The sequence below is a fragment of the Meles meles genome, chromosome 13, assembly GCF_922984935.1.
Source record: "Meles meles chromosome 13, mMelMel3.1 paternal haplotype, whole genome shotgun sequence".
Taxonomy (NCBI): Eukaryota; Metazoa; Chordata; class Mammalia; order Carnivora; family Mustelidae; genus Meles; species Meles meles.
The window spans coordinates 29,200,617-29,217,949 of NC_060078.1; the positions used below are offsets into that span (position 1 = coordinate 29,200,617).

Below are 17,333 nucleotides of genomic sequence, written 5' to 3' on the forward strand. Positions count from 1 at the left end.
CTTTACTTCTTTAATAGCAAGACCAAGAGGGACAAGGGAGGGGAAATACAAAAAACAGCTGGTTCTCTTTCCTGATACTGTCTCTGCTGCTGTTTGATTAAAATTTTAATATTTAACATGCTTTGCCTCCAATAACCAGCATGACTAGAAAAAAGCAATGAAAGGAAGAAAAACAGGTTTATTTTTCTGTAAGACAGTGTCAAATAAGCAGGGTAGCAAAATTTCAGACAGCAAAAAAAATTAAAAACTTATTAGCACCTTTATTTAAAGAGAAAAAATTACAAAAGAAAAAAAAAAGACCAGAATTCTTACCAAGTACTTTCAGTGGTGCCTTTTCTAGATTCACAAGAGCTGTACCAAAGGGAATTGCTATTGTTGTGAAATTGTTGGAATCACTCATCAGGGGGCATTCTGGTAGAGTAAGATAAAACCTCAATGCTTCAACATCAGGTAAGGAGCTAGTCAGTTTAGGAATAAGATTCTTTTCCAAACTAGCTGCCACCTATATTTTGACAAAAAGTAAAACCTACTTTATTTAAAATGAATGTACTTATCAAAAAGAAGGAGAAAAATCATAAACACAGCAAACATAAAATGGTTAAAAAAATGTATCTTACAATGAATCACTGAATGTACTTTGAAAGACAGGAAAAATTAATGCCTAAGCATTACTAAGAGCATTTTAAAACTCTTGTGTATAAATTTCAATTTAAACTCTCTATAGCTATACCTATATAGAAACTTAACCAACATGGTAATGTTAAGTATGAAAGGTCTACTTAAACGTTTATCTGGAGAGGTTTACAGATATTTGATAGCTAAGCTGTAAATGCTTTAAAATAAAACCTTATTTAATTCTTATATTGGCTTATATAATAGAATCATAAACAGCACATCACAATGAAGTATCTAAAACTATAAAGTTGGTTAGGCTATAAATATACAAAATAATATAAAGTTCAACAGGCTATATAACAAAATATAAAATACTTCAAGAACAAACCTGCTGAGATATCTGAGGATGATCAGGTTGTATAAGTTTGTGGAATAAAAGTCTAGCAGCATTCATATCAACCCCTGAAAATTTGGTGCCTGTTCTATAGTGATCATCATTGCTATAAAAGAGAAACAAAAAAAGAAGAGAGAAAAAAAATAATAAACCCTTAAAGTTATTTCATTTATTTAATATATTACTTAATACAATAAATTTTAAAAATCGTGCATACCAAAGAATTACCACTTACCTAACAGCTAGAAAACTTCCATTTAGACAACCAGAGGAAGAAAATGTTCCATCTATTTCACTAAAAAGAAAGTTAAAAATCCCCAAATCACAAAATGAGAAATCCAGTGTCCACATTTTTTAATCAAAATATTTAATATACTTTTTAATGCCACAGAGCACTCCTCTAACCAATATTCAACTAGTATAAATCAGAATTTTATAAATTACTAAATTACTAAAGGTTAAAGTAATACCGCTTATCCTAGACTTTCTAAAATTCATCAAACTGAGCACCCACTACTCTTAAGGCAGTCTCCCATCCAAGTACTAACCAGGCCCAACCCTGCTTAGCTTCCAAATCAAATGATATTAGGTGCATTCAGGGTGGTATGATCACAGACACAAATCCAATGTTGTGAAAAAAAAAATTGTTTTTTTACATAAACATATACATTTAATTTTCTTAATTATACAGGATGGTAAATCTAATATCAGATGTTACTATTTTTTCTGAAATCCACTTTTTGGGGCTTTTAAGAAAAATCTTAATTTAGGAAAACAATCTATAGTTTAAAAAAACAGCTTATTGGGGCTCCTGGGTGGGTCAGATGGTTAAGCATCTGCCTTTGGCTCGGGTCATAATCCTGGGGTCCTGACTGAGTCCCCCATCGGGCTCCCTGCTCATTGGGGAGCCTGCTTCTCCCTCTTCTCCCTCCGCCCCTCTTTCTCTCTGTCTCTCATGAATAAATAAATAAAATCTTTAAAGAAAAAATAATAAAAACAGCTTATCAGATATAGTCCCTCATCCCTAAAACCAACGCCATCTGCAACAAGAGAAAACTCTAAATACTAAACAAGTTCATCTACATGCAGAATATTCAAGAAAGATTTAATACTTAAATCTTTTAAGAAGCATAAAAGTTAAGACAGTGAACACTAAGAAGCTAGAAGTAACATTATTTCAAATCCAATCCTAGTGGTTGTGTTTAATATTACAAGTTATCACTTAATATTATATATATGAAAAAATTAAAACATATAAATATATTCAAATGAGAGCTCTTAACGTATCATTATAGAAATTCCAGACATTTAAACTTATGTATTTGGTGAGTGATTTTTTTTTTAGTAAGTGATATTAATAAAATACTTATTAAACAAAAACTTCTAAGTACAAGATAGCACTACCATGGAGGTAAGAGGTTGTATTTGTGTTGGGTAGGCAAAATGTTTTTCTTACTTGGCTATCTCCACAGGCAACCTTCCAGAGGGGTAGCTCAGCCATTTTTGAATTAGAGCTTCATTCACAGTCCAGATCTGTTTTGAAGGATCAGGACATCTAAAGTCATCTGGTGGCCCACAGTTCTAAATTTAAAGTAAGTAGATTAGCCAGAGAGCAGATATATATATAACTTAAACCAAGACAAGTTTCCACTATGTATTTCCGTTTTTTTTAAGAGTATATCTCTACTAAATACCTGAAACAGTACTTATCAACTGGATCAGAAAAATTCTGCAGACTTGGGGGCAAAAAAGTTTAAGGCAATTACTTTGTAACATTAAAAAGAACATTAATATGGGCTTTAAAAATTATTCAAAATTATCTGAGCTCAGTAATTATTTGTATGACTACTATTACCTGGCGATTAGAGTAATGTGAAAAGCTTTGATCGCCCCCTGAGAAAATTCTTTTCACACAGAAATATTCTTCAGAATCTGTAATAAAAATAAGATGTAAAGAAATTCAAGATTTATATGACATTTTCAGGCTATCAAATATGCTATTGGATTTTTCTCTTAATAATCTAACTCAATTAGACATTCCATTCAGCATTCAACAGTATAAAATGACTTGGAATATTTTGATTACTGTGGAAAAGAGACTGACCTAGTGACACACACTGAATGATTCTACAAGCATAATGAGCACTTGGTAAGTCTGCAAGTCTTTCTTCCAGCTTGCACAATAAAGCGGTGTTTCCAGTCTATGCCTTTTTTATCTCAATATATTTTAGTTTAAACTGAAGATGATGTAAAAATTGAACGAAGGGTGTAAAAGCTCAGAAGAAAATAAAAATTAAGAATATTAATTTTTAAAAAAGAATGACAACAAACAAGTAAATGTTAAAACTTCTTGAGTAAAATACTTGATAATGCAAAATTTTCTTTTACTATAGCTGTACAAAAGTAAGATGACACACACAGCTCTGCATTGGCAACTTTTTATTAAAAAAACCCAAATCAACCACCTGGGTGGCACAGTCGGTTAAGCTCTGTTTCCATTCAGGTTGAGAACTCAGGGCTGTGAGATCCAGCCCTATGTTGGTCTGTGTGCTGTTCTCAGTGGAGTCTCCTTAAGACTCCCTCTTCTGCACCTCCCCCACCTGCCGTGTGTCTCTCTCTCTCTCTCAAAAAAAATAAATCTTAAAAAAAAAAACAACCAACAAACCAAATCCAGTCCAAAAATAATTAATAAGCAAATTTAGCAGCAGTAAAATTAAGACAATAAAGTTCTTTTTCAAAAAGATATTCAATGCCTCGTCCTTTCTTCTTTTTTGCTTTTCAAAATGGAAAGAGCATCTATTATCAAAAGTACTGTGGGGGAGAAAATAAAAAGGACTGCTGGGCTAGCACTCAGTGGTATCACATACCAAAACAACAAGCCCAATACTGGGTTAATTAAGTCTCATTATTTCCAAATATAATACATTTCTGTCATCCTACTCCTGACCCCCACTACCCTTTAGTTTGCTAGTTCTTTACCTTGTATTATTTGTAACCATGGCTGCTACAGAATTATAAATTCTTAAGGACCACATCTTAATTTCCTTGATTATTCCCTACTACCAAGCACAATGTTTGATTTGCAAAAGAACTCACTAAATATTTGTTAACATCAATATGTAATACAAAGAAATATTTACCTAGCTCAGAATATACTGAGAACTTCAGAGTTCAAAACATCAACATGACTAAATTTTCCACAAGTACCAAGAATGCTCTATGGCAAAAATAATTTCTAAGAACAGCTTAAAAGGGTAAATCTAAAATATTAAATAAACAAATGATTCAACTTAAAATCTTTTCTCTACATCATTTTCACAAATCTACTTGAAACTGTTAGCTTCCTTAAAAGATTTAGCAGGATGTTATTCATTTATCCCTAAAATGTGATTCTACTCTCTATAATCAAGAAGAAAGATGAGTACAGTACATAGTAAGTTTCTTGGGGATACGAGGGAGGTACCAAAAATAATTTTTCTTAATTTCCTTGTAATCACTCCTCCAAAAAGTTTATAAAATCTAGTCATCTGTCTTACACAGCTTCTTACAGACTGAATTTTGCTAATTGTATCCTCAAGGTTTCCCCTCACATTTCTCTTCATCTTCTGTACCTCCTGTAAATTGGTGGTTGGATCTAGAAAGGCTTTAATTAAAGTCTGAATGTTTCAACAAAACTATTACAAGGTGGTAGCAGGAGCTGTTCTTCCATCAGGAAGCACACAATGTGTGGCTGGGTTTCTTTCTGCAATGTTAGGAACCACTGATGCTCGGTGCTTAGACCATTAATTCACTGTGTGTTGAAAAATGATGATATGCTAACATTACTTCCTCCTCTTGTAGCTGGCCCATTAGCTTCCTTACCTACATAGTTTGTTACCCAGAAAAAAATTAACTCTTGGTCTTTTCCATTATTTATTCATCTCTTGCTTTTTAAACTTGTATTTCTTTGACACTAAGGAGGATAACATTTTTTTTAAAGGATTTTATTTATTTATTTGACAGAGAGAGCACAAGTAGGCAAAGCGGCAGGCAGAGGGAGAGGGAGAAGCAGGCTCTCCGCTGAGCAGGGAGCACCATGCAGAGCTCAATCCCGGGACCCTGGAATCGTGACCTGAGCCAAAGGCAGACACTTAACCAACTGAGCCACCCAGGCACCCTGATAATAATTTTTCTTGAAGATTTATTTAGTTTAGAAAAGAAGAGTGCATGAGCAGGGGGAGGGGGAGGGAATCTCAAGCAGACTCCCTGCCGAGCATGGAGCACCACATGGGGCTGGATCTCACAACCCTGAGATCATGACCTGAGCCAAAATCAAGACTAAACTTGACTGAGCCACCCAGGCACTCCAAGAGGGTAATAATTTTTGCATGGGTTTTAGTTAACATGAATTTCCTCTTTGGGCATTTCCATTAATTTCCTTCATCTGTTGAGTGTGTTAATGTTTGTCTTATTTATTTATTAAGTGTCTCACTGTTTTTCTCACCAATATGTATGAGCACTTTGGATATTCAGGCTAATTAATCTTAGGCTGTATTTGCTACAACCATTTTTCTTTTCTTTAAGATTTTATTTATTTATTTGACAGAGATCACAAGTAGGCAGAGGGGCAGGCAGACAGAGAGGAAGGGAAGCAGGCTCCCTGCCGAGCAGAGAGCCTGATGCACTGCTTGATCCCAGGACCCAGGGATCATGACCTGAGCCAAAGGCAGGCTTTAACCCACTGAGCCACCCAGGCGCCCCTACAACCATTTTTCTTAAATTACTTAATTTTGATTCACACAGGATTTGTTTTTCCATTTAATCAAACGTATTTCATTGCCATAATGCTGAGAAAGGCTTTCCCATTTCATGTGTGTTTTTTTTTAAAGTAATCACTACACGTGGGGCTCCAATTCACAGCCCCGATATCAAGAGTCACATGCTTTTTTTTTTTTTTTAAGATTTTATTTATTTATTTGACAGACAGAGATCACAAGTAGGTAGAGGCAGGCAGAGAAAGAGGAAGGGAAGCAGGCTCCCTGCTGAGCAGAGAGCCCGATGCGGGGCTTGATCCCATGAGCCAATGACCTGAGCCAAAGGCAGAGGCTTTAACCTACTGAGCCACCCAGGTGTCCCTCACATGCTCTTTTGACTGAGGCAGCCAGGAACCCCAAGGCTTTTCCTAAGTTTGAATCAGAGAATTATTTTAAGAACTTTCTAACATTTTTTTAAAAAGATTTTATTTATTTATTTATTTGACAGAGGAGACACAGCAAGAGAGGGAACGCAAGCAGGAGGAGAAAGAGAGGCAGGCTTCCTGCCAAGCAGGGAGCCTGATGTGGGGCTGGATTCCAGGACCCAGAGATCATGAGGTGAGCCCAAGGCAGATGCTTAATGACTGAGCCACCCAGGTGCCCCAGAACTTTTTAACATTTAATTCTTTAATCCCTTTATAACTTAGTGTACACTATTAGGTTACGATCTAAACTGACCTTTTCTCCCCAATTTTCATGTGTTGAGTAATTCTCCTCCCTTCTCAGATTAGTGATGCCTTGTTTTAAAAAGTTATGAAAAGGCACTATCTCTTCCACCTATAACCACAACACTAAAAATCCTGACACTCTTCTCCAACAAAGTGTTCTCTCAAAGTCCTTCTCAATATTTATCTCCAAGAACCATTACCAACCAACTATAGAGTTTGTACTTGAAATAAAACTTACATGCAATACCTATATAGAATTCCCCTCCCTGGACTTTCAATTAAATTTGAATGATCTGAATATCTATGTTATACCAATTATCTGATTTGTTAGTTTTATGTAGTACATATTGTCCTATCTAGAAGGGCTATTTCACATTCTTCTTTGCACTTTACAAAATATTTTTTACATTGTCGGAAAAAATTATGAAGACTTTGAAACAGGGCTCCCTGCCCACCAATACTGAGCCCTGATTAGAACACCCTTTAGGAATCTCTCCACCTGAAAGGTATTACTGAGCTATTTACGATTCTGTAAATTATACTTCTATTTAGCAGCAGTACTAACAGAGAGATACAACTATGTGTGCGCCTTTTTTATTTTTTTAAAGATTTTATTTATTATTTATTTGACAGACAGAGATCACAAGTAGGCAGAGGCAGGCAGAGAAAGAGGGGGAAGCAAGCTCCCCGCTGAGCAGAGAGCCCGATGTGGGGCTTGATCCCAGGACCTTGAGGTCATGACCCGAGCTGAAGGCAGTGGCTTTATTAACCCATTGAGCCACCCAGGCACCCCGCCCTTTTTTTTTTTTTTTTTAAGATTTTATTTACTTACCTGAGAGAAAGCGTGAATACAAGCAGGGGGAATGGCAGAGGGAGACAGGCTCCCCACTGAGCAGGGAGCCCAACACACATTCAATCCCAGGACCCTGGGATCATGATGGGCTGAGAAGGCAGACACTTAATCAACTAAGCCACCAGGTACCCGTGAATGTGCTTCTGACTTACAAGGAAAAAGGAGTACCTTTTGATGGTCTCTGAATTCTTTTATACTTTTAGGACATTCAGGACCCCAAACAGCTTCTTTTTTTTTTTTTTTTTTTTTTTTTTTTTTAAAGATTTTATTTATTTATTTGACAGAGAGAAATCACAAGAGAGGCAGGCAGAGAGAGAGGAAAGGAAGCAGGCTCTCTGCTGAGAGAGAGCCCGATGTGGGGCTCGATCCCAGGACCCTGAGATCATGACCTGAGCTGAAGGCAGTGGCTCAACCCACTGAGCCACCCAGGTGCCCCCCCAAACAGCTTCTTAAACAGAGTTTAAGAGGTTAAAAATCACCAATACTGTATTAGAATTTAAAGTTAAGGGGGGGGAGCTTTTTTTTTTTCTTTTTTAAAGATTTTATCTGCGGAGAGAGACTATGGGCAGGCAAGTAGGGGTAGCAGCAGGCAGAGGGAAAAGCAGGCTCTCTGCTGAGCAAGGAGCCTGATGTGAGACTTGATGACCTGAGCTGAAGACAGACACTTAACAACTGAGCCACCCAGGTGTCCCCCCCACCTTTTTTAAAAAAAGATTTATTTATTTTAGAGAGAGAAGAAGCACAGAGCTGGGGAAGATGCAGAAGAGTGAATCTTCAAGCAGATTCCCCACTAAGCATGGAGCCCATTGCAGGGCTCAATTCTAGGACCCTGAGATCATGACTTGAGCCAAAATCAAGAGTTGGATGCTTGATCAACTGAGCTACCCAGCACCCCTAAACTATGAAAATTTTAAATATTGATTCAATTTAAAGATGAGCAATAATGAATATACTACATATTAACAAAGAGAACATCTTTAGTAATAACACGAAAGTCATTTTGATTTCATGGACCCTCTGAGATAACACCACTATCCTGATGGAAGTCTGTCTGTTTTAGAACATGAAAGAATATAAATGAAGACAATGTAGCAAGTAAATTTTATTTGCCTTGGTTTATATTTTATTCTGAAAGAAGCTATAAAATGTGTTAACATCTTAGCAAAGTTCATTCAATTTTGAAGGGTGTGCTCCCATGGTTTAATGATTAATGCCTTCACCTATGATATAAAATATTATTCTTTACTTTTTTGTGTAATCTGATAGAGAAAATTCTGTGTCTTATTAGAATAATCTTTGATGCTTTATGTTGACTTTGTTTTTCATTATTTCAGGAGGGAAAAAAAAACAAATGGTCCTCAGTTTAGGAAGAACTAAAAGTTCTTTTCAATCTTATTACCCTCCACATTTATTCTGAAATCTTTTACTGTCACTTTGATAAAATAAGTAACCAATTATTGTTTCTAACATTAATAGTTGTATCTTAATAAAGTGTTCAAATCTCCTCTCACGATTTCTTTGATTTTTGCCTTCCTGTTATGGGTTCAATTGTTTCCCTAAAATTCACATGTTGAAGTCTTAACCCCCAGTAACTCAGAATATAACTGTATTTATAGACAGGCTTTAAAGAGGAGATGAAGGTAGAATGAAGTTGTTTGGGTACTTGGTGTACTTAGTATAAGAGGAAAAGACATCAGCAATGCAAAAAACACGGAGAAAAGGCCATGTGAGAACACAGAAAAAGGCAACCATCGCTAGCCAAAGAGAGAGGCCTCAGAAGAAACCCAAACTCCTAATATGACACCTTGATCATGAACTTCTAGCCTCTAGAACGGTGAGAAAATAAATTTCTGTTGTATAAAGGCAGTCAGTCTGTGGTATTTTTTATGGCAGCTCTAGCAAATGAACAACATGATTCACAAAATCATATCCTAAATAGGAAAACGAAACTTCTAAAATACCTTTTACGCATCTGTGAAAATATCTTTGAGATTTTCCAGAGAGGACTGGACAGTTATAAAAGTTATTCTTTTAATATGTAAGAAGAGATGCAAGAAATAATTAGCTTTGTTTGATGTGTTACTATTTCAAGAGTTGCATGGGAAGAATTGTCAAATCAGAAGAGACACTAAATCTTCCCTAAGTTAAATGTATATGGTAAAATGTAATTAATACAAACATTTCAAAAATTGTTTGTCTTATGATAAGTCCCTGGAGATTTGTCAATATCCTTGTTTTCTATATTTTTAAATGTGAAGTAAAGCAGTATTCAATACTCTTATGAAATTGTTTTTATTTTCCTATATTTATCAAAGTCTAATTGGTTCTAATTTCAGTTATTATTTAACTGTTATTTTAAACGTTTTGTGCTATATTCTTACTGCTTTAATTCATATCTAGTATCTTCTTGGTTTGCAAATGAGATGTATTTCAGACTTACTATGAAGTCATAAAAAATACTGATTTTTTATCAAGTGAAATCTCTTTACTTGAAATTCTTAGTGTTATTCCTCAAACATTAGGTCTCAGGATTATCATGTTATATCTTAACATTTTTTCATCTATAAAAAGTTACCAAAAAAAAAGAGTTACAGTCCTCTATATTTATGAGTCAGATGTTAAGAGTCACACTGTCTATGAAAACAAGCTTAATCAACATTTTTAGAAATGTGTTTTGCATGCCACAGACACAACCGAATATCCCTGTCAGCCGTATTATTCTTATAATAAATGCTCTTTATATCTTTCCATTTGACAATTATCGGCAATAAACTAGTCACAGTCATTTTAAGCCTCTGTCATCTATTGATTTTACTCTAATGCTTATCTGAAATCTCTCCTATAAACTCTGATACAAGCCAGAGTTTGCATTTTCAAAAAAGAAGGACATCTCAGAGGCATGCAAAAAGGACTGTACTGTGTATATGAAGCCACTTATGCTTCATAGAATAGACACTCAGGCACAGGGCTCTGAGGAAACATAACTCAGGTAAAGAAACCTCACACTGGAATGGATGAACTGATGAAGAAAAATTTATTGTGGTTATTTGTTTAGAATAATGTTTAACTTTGTTTTAATGTTCTGTTTTTTGGATATATAAGGGAACTATCTGTTGTTCTTCTCAAGATATCTAATTCACAACAGTTTTGTAATTCTGCTTTATTAAACTGAAATGAAACATTTTATATTGGAACTTCCCTCTGCCTCACTTCAGCTTGTCAGTCTCTCCTGGAGAGGAGCTTGTATCCTGATCTGGCATCCCAGTTTTGGTGGCTGCTGCCCAGGGAATACCTCTAGTTCACCCTCTAAGGTCACCTGACTCTGGGACCTACTGGGGTTTATGCTCACAGGTCTCACAGGACTTTATTCAACAGAAAAAGTTCTTAAACAGCTACCACCCCTAGGGTATAGCAAGAGACAACCGATAAAGATGTTCAATCTTTCTGTAAAAGTCCCATTAGCTTATTTCTGTAGCTCTGGTCTGAGAAGCAGGATTCTAATTGAACACAGGGCTAAGGGCCTACTGTAATCCTCCCCAGAGACCTCAGAGGGAGGGCCTTATCTCTGTGTTCTCCCTCTGCCACAATCCAGAGCACAATTACCTCCCACAGAGGAATTGTATACACATCTGGTGTCCTGGTTTTTGTGGCTGCCAAGCAGTGGATACCTCTTGAGTGCCAGGTTCTGATGGACTACAGGATTTGCATTCCTGGGACGGGGGTCTCATGGGTTGTAAAAATTAAAGAGAGTTCTTGGCTGGCTACCACCCCCCGTCACAGCACAAACAGCAGACTGAATTATACCCCCATTCTTTCTGTGAAAAAGGTCTACTTGCACGTCCTGGAGCTTCAACCTTAGGGGCAGGATTCTGGTTTAGCATACATCTATTGACTAAGGTGATCTCTGGGGACTAAGGCAAACAGATGCCATCTTTGCTCTGTCCCTCTGCATTACTACAAGTCACTGCTATCTCCTGGAATGGAGCTTGGACTCCTGATTTTCATGACTTTTTCATGAATGGAGCTTGGATGTCCTGATTTTCATGACTACTACTCAGGGGATGGCTAGTGGGACTTTCACTTGTGGTCCTACAGTACCATATATATTTGCATACCTTAAAAGCTGCTACCTGAGTGTCTAGCTTCCAATCAATCTGAATCTAAGTGCTGTCTGAGATCCTCCCATTTGGGACACCCATAGGCCTTAGCACACCCTTAATTACTGAGAGCCACAAAAAATAAAAGACAGCTTGGACAATCACAAAGGTCTGAGAGACAACCAAAACCTAGGGCAGTTAAACTATATTACAAAGCTGTAATAACCAAAACAGTACAGCATTGGCATAAAAACAGACACTTAGATCAATGAAACAGAGAAACCAGAAATAAACCCACAAATACATGGTCAATTTGTAACAAAGAAGCCACGAATATATAATGGGAAAAGGACAACCTCTTAATAGATGGTGTTGGAAAACTGGAAGGCCACATGCAAAAGAATGAAACTGGACAACTATCTCACCCCATAAACACAAACTAACTCAAAACAGATTAAAGACTCGAACATTAAGACCTGAATCATAAAATACCTGGAAGAAAACAAAGGCAGTAGTTGACATCAGTCTTAGAGATGATTTTTTGGGTTTGACACCAAAAGCAAAGACAAGAAAAACTAAAACTCTTCTGCATAGCAAAGGACACCATCAACAAAATGAAAAGGCAACCTGAGGGATGGAAGAAAGTATTTACAAATGATGTATGTGATAAGGGGTTAAATATCCAAAATAAATACAGAATGCATAAAACAATAGCAAAAGGCAAATAATCTGATTAAAAATGGGCAGAAGATCTGAATAAACATTTCCCTAAGGAAGATATACAGATGACCAACAGGTATATGAAAAGGCGCTCAACGTCACTCCTCATTAGAGAAAAGCAAATCAAACCCACACAGAGATATCACCTGTAAGACTGGCTACTATTAAAAACACAAGAAATAACAAGTGCTGGTGAAAATGTGGAGTAAAGGGAACCTTTGTGCACTGTTGGTGAGAATGTAAATTAGTATAGCCAACTACGGAAAATGGTATGAAGATTCCTTAAAAAGTTAAAAATAGAACTACCATGTGATCCAGCAATTTTACTTCTATGTATTTATCCAAAGAAAATGAAAACAAAAACAAAAACGAAACTTAAGACTATATGCACCCCCACATTTCCTGCAGCATTATTTGCAATACCCAAGACATGGAAGCAACCTAAGTATCCACTGACAGATGAATGGTTAAAGAAAATGTGATACATACACACACACACAGAGGAATATTATTCAGTCATAAAAAAGAATGAAATCTTGCCACTTGTTACAATATGTATGAGTCTTGAGGGTATTAGCTTAAGTGAAATAACTCAGAGAAAGGCAAATACTGTATGATCTCACTTACTTCTATGTGGAATCTCAAGGGTGAAAAAAGCTCATAGATATAGGGAACAAATCAGTTGTTCCTTGCCAGAGGTAAGGCGGGTGGTAGGGTGGACAAGATGGGTGTAGGGGGTCAAAAGGTATACATCTGGACACAGATCCACACAGAAAGAGAATGCCATGTGAAGATGAAGGCAATGATCTACTTGCCAGGAAATGCCAAAGACTGCCAGCAAACCACCAGAGGCTAGGAGAGACACATGGAATGGAGGCTCCCTTATAGCCCTCACAACAAAGTAACCCTGGGGTGCCTGGGTGGCTCAGGTGCCTAATTGTTTTTGGCTCAGATCATGATCTCATGTCAGGCTCTCTGCTTCTCCCTCTCCCTCTGCCCCTCCCCCCCCAACCCTGCTCCTGCATGCTCTATCTCGAATAAGTAAATAAAATCTTTAAAAAGAGGAAGAAGAAACCTTGCTTTTTCTTGGATTTCTAGCCTCCAGCATTGAGTCAATAAATTTGTGTTGTTCAAGTTACCTACTCTGTGGTATTTTGTTACAGCAGCCCTAGTACACTAACACAGTTGTCCAAACATTTACCTTCTAAAGAAAGGTGTGCTCTGTGCCAAGCTCCAAGGGCATAATTCCAAAGCCTGGAATAAGAATTTTTTTTTCACCTGTGATCTTGAGGCCACAATAGACAGTTTATGCTAACAATGTGATTTATGGTGGGGTCCAAGGGCTTCACCTCCGAAGGGACCAAGGAAATTCATATTTAATGGGGTGCCTGGGTGGTTCAGTCAGCTGAACGTCTGACTCTCTAGGTTTCGGCTCAGGTCATGATCTCATGAGTCATGAGACAGAGCCCCATGTCAGGCTCTGTGCTCAGTGGGGAGTCTGCTTGAAGACTCTTTCCCTCTGCCTCCTACCCCACTCACTCACACTCTCTCTCTGAAATAAATCTTAAAAAAATATAAATTCACATTTAGCTAGTTTTTATCCTACACAGCCTTAGTATAGTGCAAAATAATTATCAACCCTTATATATATGATACACATATATGTAATTTGTGGTAAAATAAACACAAAATTTCCCATTTTAACCATTTAAATTGCTTAATTCAGTGGCATTAAATACACTCAAAATGTCCATCTATTAATTATTCATCTCCAGAAAGTTTTCGCTAACAATCAGAAATTCTGGGGAGGGGTTAAGATGGTGGAGGGGTAGGGCGATGGTAAGTTTGTTTCCTTCCTCGAATACAGCTAGATAAGTATCAAATCATTCCGAACACCCAAGAAATCAATGAGAAGTCTTAAGAGTACAAAGCTGCACATCTATAAGCAGAAAAAATGACCAGTGGAAGGTAGGAACTGTGGAGAGTTGATTCACGGGAGAAAAAAGCCACCAGCACTGCACAGGGGAGGGAGCCCTAGTGGTGGAGTGGGTAGTTAGAGAAAAGGGGAGAGAGAAAAAGAGTTTGTTGGGGGGGGGGGGGACGGGTGGTGAAAACACACACACAGGACTGTACAAGAAAACTGTTCCCCAAAACCATTGACTGGAAAAAAGGAAAGGGTTTCAATACTGCCAGTTGTTTTGTTTTGTTTTTTTTAAAAGATTTTATTTATTTGACAGACAGAGATCACAAGTAGGCAGAGAAGCAGGCTCCCCGCCGAGCTGAGAGCCTGATGCGGGACTCGATCCCAAGAGCCCGGGATCATGACCTGAGCCAAAGGCAGAGGCTTTAACCCACTGAACCACCCAGGTGCCCCTTCCTTTATTTTTTAAATTAAAAAAATTTTATTTTATTTTGCTTTATTTATTATTATTATTTTTAAAGATTTTATTTATCTATTTGAGAGAGAGATCACAAGTAGGCAGAGAGGCAGGCAGAGAGAAAGGGGGAAGCAGGGTCCCCGCCAAGCAGAGAGTCCGATGCGGGGCTCGATCCAGGACCCCGAGATCATGACCCGAGCCAAAGGCATAGGCCCAACCCACTGAGCCACCCAGGCGCCCCTATTTTTATTTATTTTATTTATTTATCCCAAAGAAAGAACAGGAAGAAGTGATAGCTGGGCATTTAAGCAATACAGAGAGAAGTAAGATGTCTGAACTAGAATTTAAAACAATTATAAGGATAGTAGCTGGACTTGAAAAAAGCATAGAAGACACTAGAGAATTCCTTACTACAGAGATAGAAGAGCTAAAACCTAGTCAAGCTGAAATTAAAAATGCTATAGCTGACAGCAAACCCAAATGGATGCCATAACAATGAAGATATATAAAGCAAAGGAATGAATCAGTGATGCTGAAGATAAAATTACAGAAAATAATGAAGCTGAGGAGGGAAACAAAGATGATGCATCACAAAGGTAGACTTAGGGAACTCTGACTAATTAAAACATAGTAACATTCATATCATAGGAGTCCCAGAAGGATGAAAAGATAGAAGTGGCAGGAAGTTTACTTGAGCAAATTATAGCTGAACACTTCCCCTTAAGTAATTTAAGGACACAGACATCAAAATCCAAGAAGCATGGAGAACTCCCATTAAATTCAACAAAAGCCAGCCATCACCAGGGGTACCATAATCAAATTCACAAAATACACAAACAAGGAAAGAATTCTGAAAGCAGCTAGGGGAAAAAATGTCCTTAACCTACAAGGGAAGACAGATCAGGATCACAATCTGTCACAGTAACTTGGCAAGCCAGAAGAGAATGACAGTATATTTATTTTTAATTTTTTATTTACTTGAGAGAGAGAGAAAGTGAGAGGGGAGAGGGTGAGAGGGAGAAGCAGACTCCCTGCTGAGCAGGGAGCCCCATGTGGGACTCCATACTGAGACTCTGGGATCATGACCTGAGCCGAAGGCAAAGGCTCAACCAATGAGCGAGCATGCAGGCAGCCGACAGGATATATTTAAATTGCTGAAAGGGAAAAAAAGTGCAGTCAAGAATATTTTATCCTGCAAGGCTATCATTCAGAAAAGAAGGAAAGATGAAGAGTTTCCCAAACAAAAACTAAAGGAATTCAGGACCACTTAACCAGCCATGCAAGAAATATTAAGGGGGACTCTTCAGGGGAAAAAACCACCAAAAGCAACAAAAAAAGAAAGGAACACAGAACATCATCAAAAATACCACCATTACAGGTAACACAATGGCACAAAATTTGTATTTTTCAATAATGACTCTGAATGTAAATAACTAAATGCTCTAATGAGAAGACACAGGGTATCAGAATGGATTAAAAAAACCAACACCCGGGGCGCCTGGGTGGATCAGTGGGTGGGCGCCTGGGTGGATCTGCCTTTGGCTCTGGTCATGATCCCGGGGTCTTGGGATCGAGCCCCGCATCAGGCTCTCAGCTGGGCGGGGAGCCTGCTTCCTCCTCTCTCTCTGTCTGCCTCTCTGCCTACTTGTGATCTCTGTCTGTCAAATAAATAAATAAAATCTTAAAAAAAAAAAAACAAACCCAACACCCATCTATATGCTGCCTATAACTCATTTTAGACCTAAAGATGCAATCAGAAATTCTGTACCCATTAAACAACTCCTCTGTTCTCCCCTCCCCCAAGGCCCTGGTAACCACTATTCTACTTTCTGTCTCTATACATTTGACTGTTCCAGGTACCTCACATAAGACCAATCATATGATATACTGTCCTTTTGTGAGTAGCTCTTTTGACTTACCATATTATTTGCAAGGTTCATCCATGTTGTATTACATATCAAAATTTTACTCCTTTTTATGCCTCATTTTCAACTACATACACCTACCACATTTTTTTTCCATCTACTCATCTGTTGATGGACACTTGAGTTGTTCACACTTTTTGGCTACTATGAATCTACAAATTTCTAATGAAAATAAACTTCGGCAAAACAACTAATTTTACAATTCCATTTCCTAAATGAAACAGGAGGAAATCAGAGAGGGAGACAAACCATAAGAGAGGAATAATGTCAGGAAACAAACTGAGGGTTCCTGGAGTGGAGGGAGTGGGAGGGATGGGGCGGCTGGGTGATGAATACTGGGGAGGGTGTATGTTGTGAACGCTGTATACTGTGTAAGACTTTTGAATCACAGACCTATACTCCTGAAACAAATCACACACTATATGTTAATAAAAAAATTCCATTTCCTTTCTCATTTGAATGCAAATAATCTCAAGGTACAGTTTCAAGGGTAACAAAATGCACTCCTAAGTGACTAAATTTTACAAACAAAAATACATGTTCATGCTCCTTTTAACTATAAAATCTCTGTTATGTGGAAGAAACTAATATAATAAATCACCAACATGCCACTAAGGACACAAGAACAGCATTACTAAAATAAATGCATGTTCTAAAGCTAAGAGTGACTGGAAGAAAATGAAGACATATACTAAATACAAAATGAAACAAAAACAAGACAAAACAGTATCACAGGCTGACCTTTGCTATATAAAGTGTAACTGAAATAGCCTTTTAGTTACCAAAAAAATTAAAAAAAAATCTTCGGGGTGCCTGGGTGGCTCAGTGGATTAAAGCCGCTGCCTTCGGCTCAGGTCATGATCCCAGATTCCTGGGATCGAGCCCCGCAT

At 37.5% G+C, this 17,333-nt stretch overlaps 1 protein-coding gene across 6 annotated transcripts in view; it reads right to left on the reverse strand.

Annotated features, from left to right (window-relative positions):
- The window catches only part of HERC4 (HECT and RLD domain containing E3 ubiquitin protein ligase 4), a 131,309-nt gene that overhangs the window by 55,409 nt on the left and 58,567 nt on the right, over positions 1 to 17,333 (reverse strand). For all 6 annotated transcript variants that reach the window (XR_006821272.1, XM_046027439.1, XM_046027437.1 and 3 more), the window contains exons 9-13: positions 2,865 to 2,941; positions 2,466 to 2,590; positions 1,245 to 1,304; positions 1,004 to 1,115; positions 313 to 502 (exon numbers count right to left, since the gene is read on the reverse strand). Coding sequence is in view for 5 of the 6 variants with exons in the window: in XM_046027439.1 (XP_045883395.1) it covers positions 313 to 502; positions 1,004 to 1,115; positions 1,245 to 1,304; positions 2,466 to 2,590; positions 2,865 to 2,941 (564 nt within the window). In the remaining variant the exon portion in view is untranslated. The remainder of the gene's footprint in view (positions 1 to 312; positions 503 to 1,003; positions 1,116 to 1,244; positions 1,305 to 2,465; positions 2,591 to 2,864; positions 2,942 to 17,333) is intronic.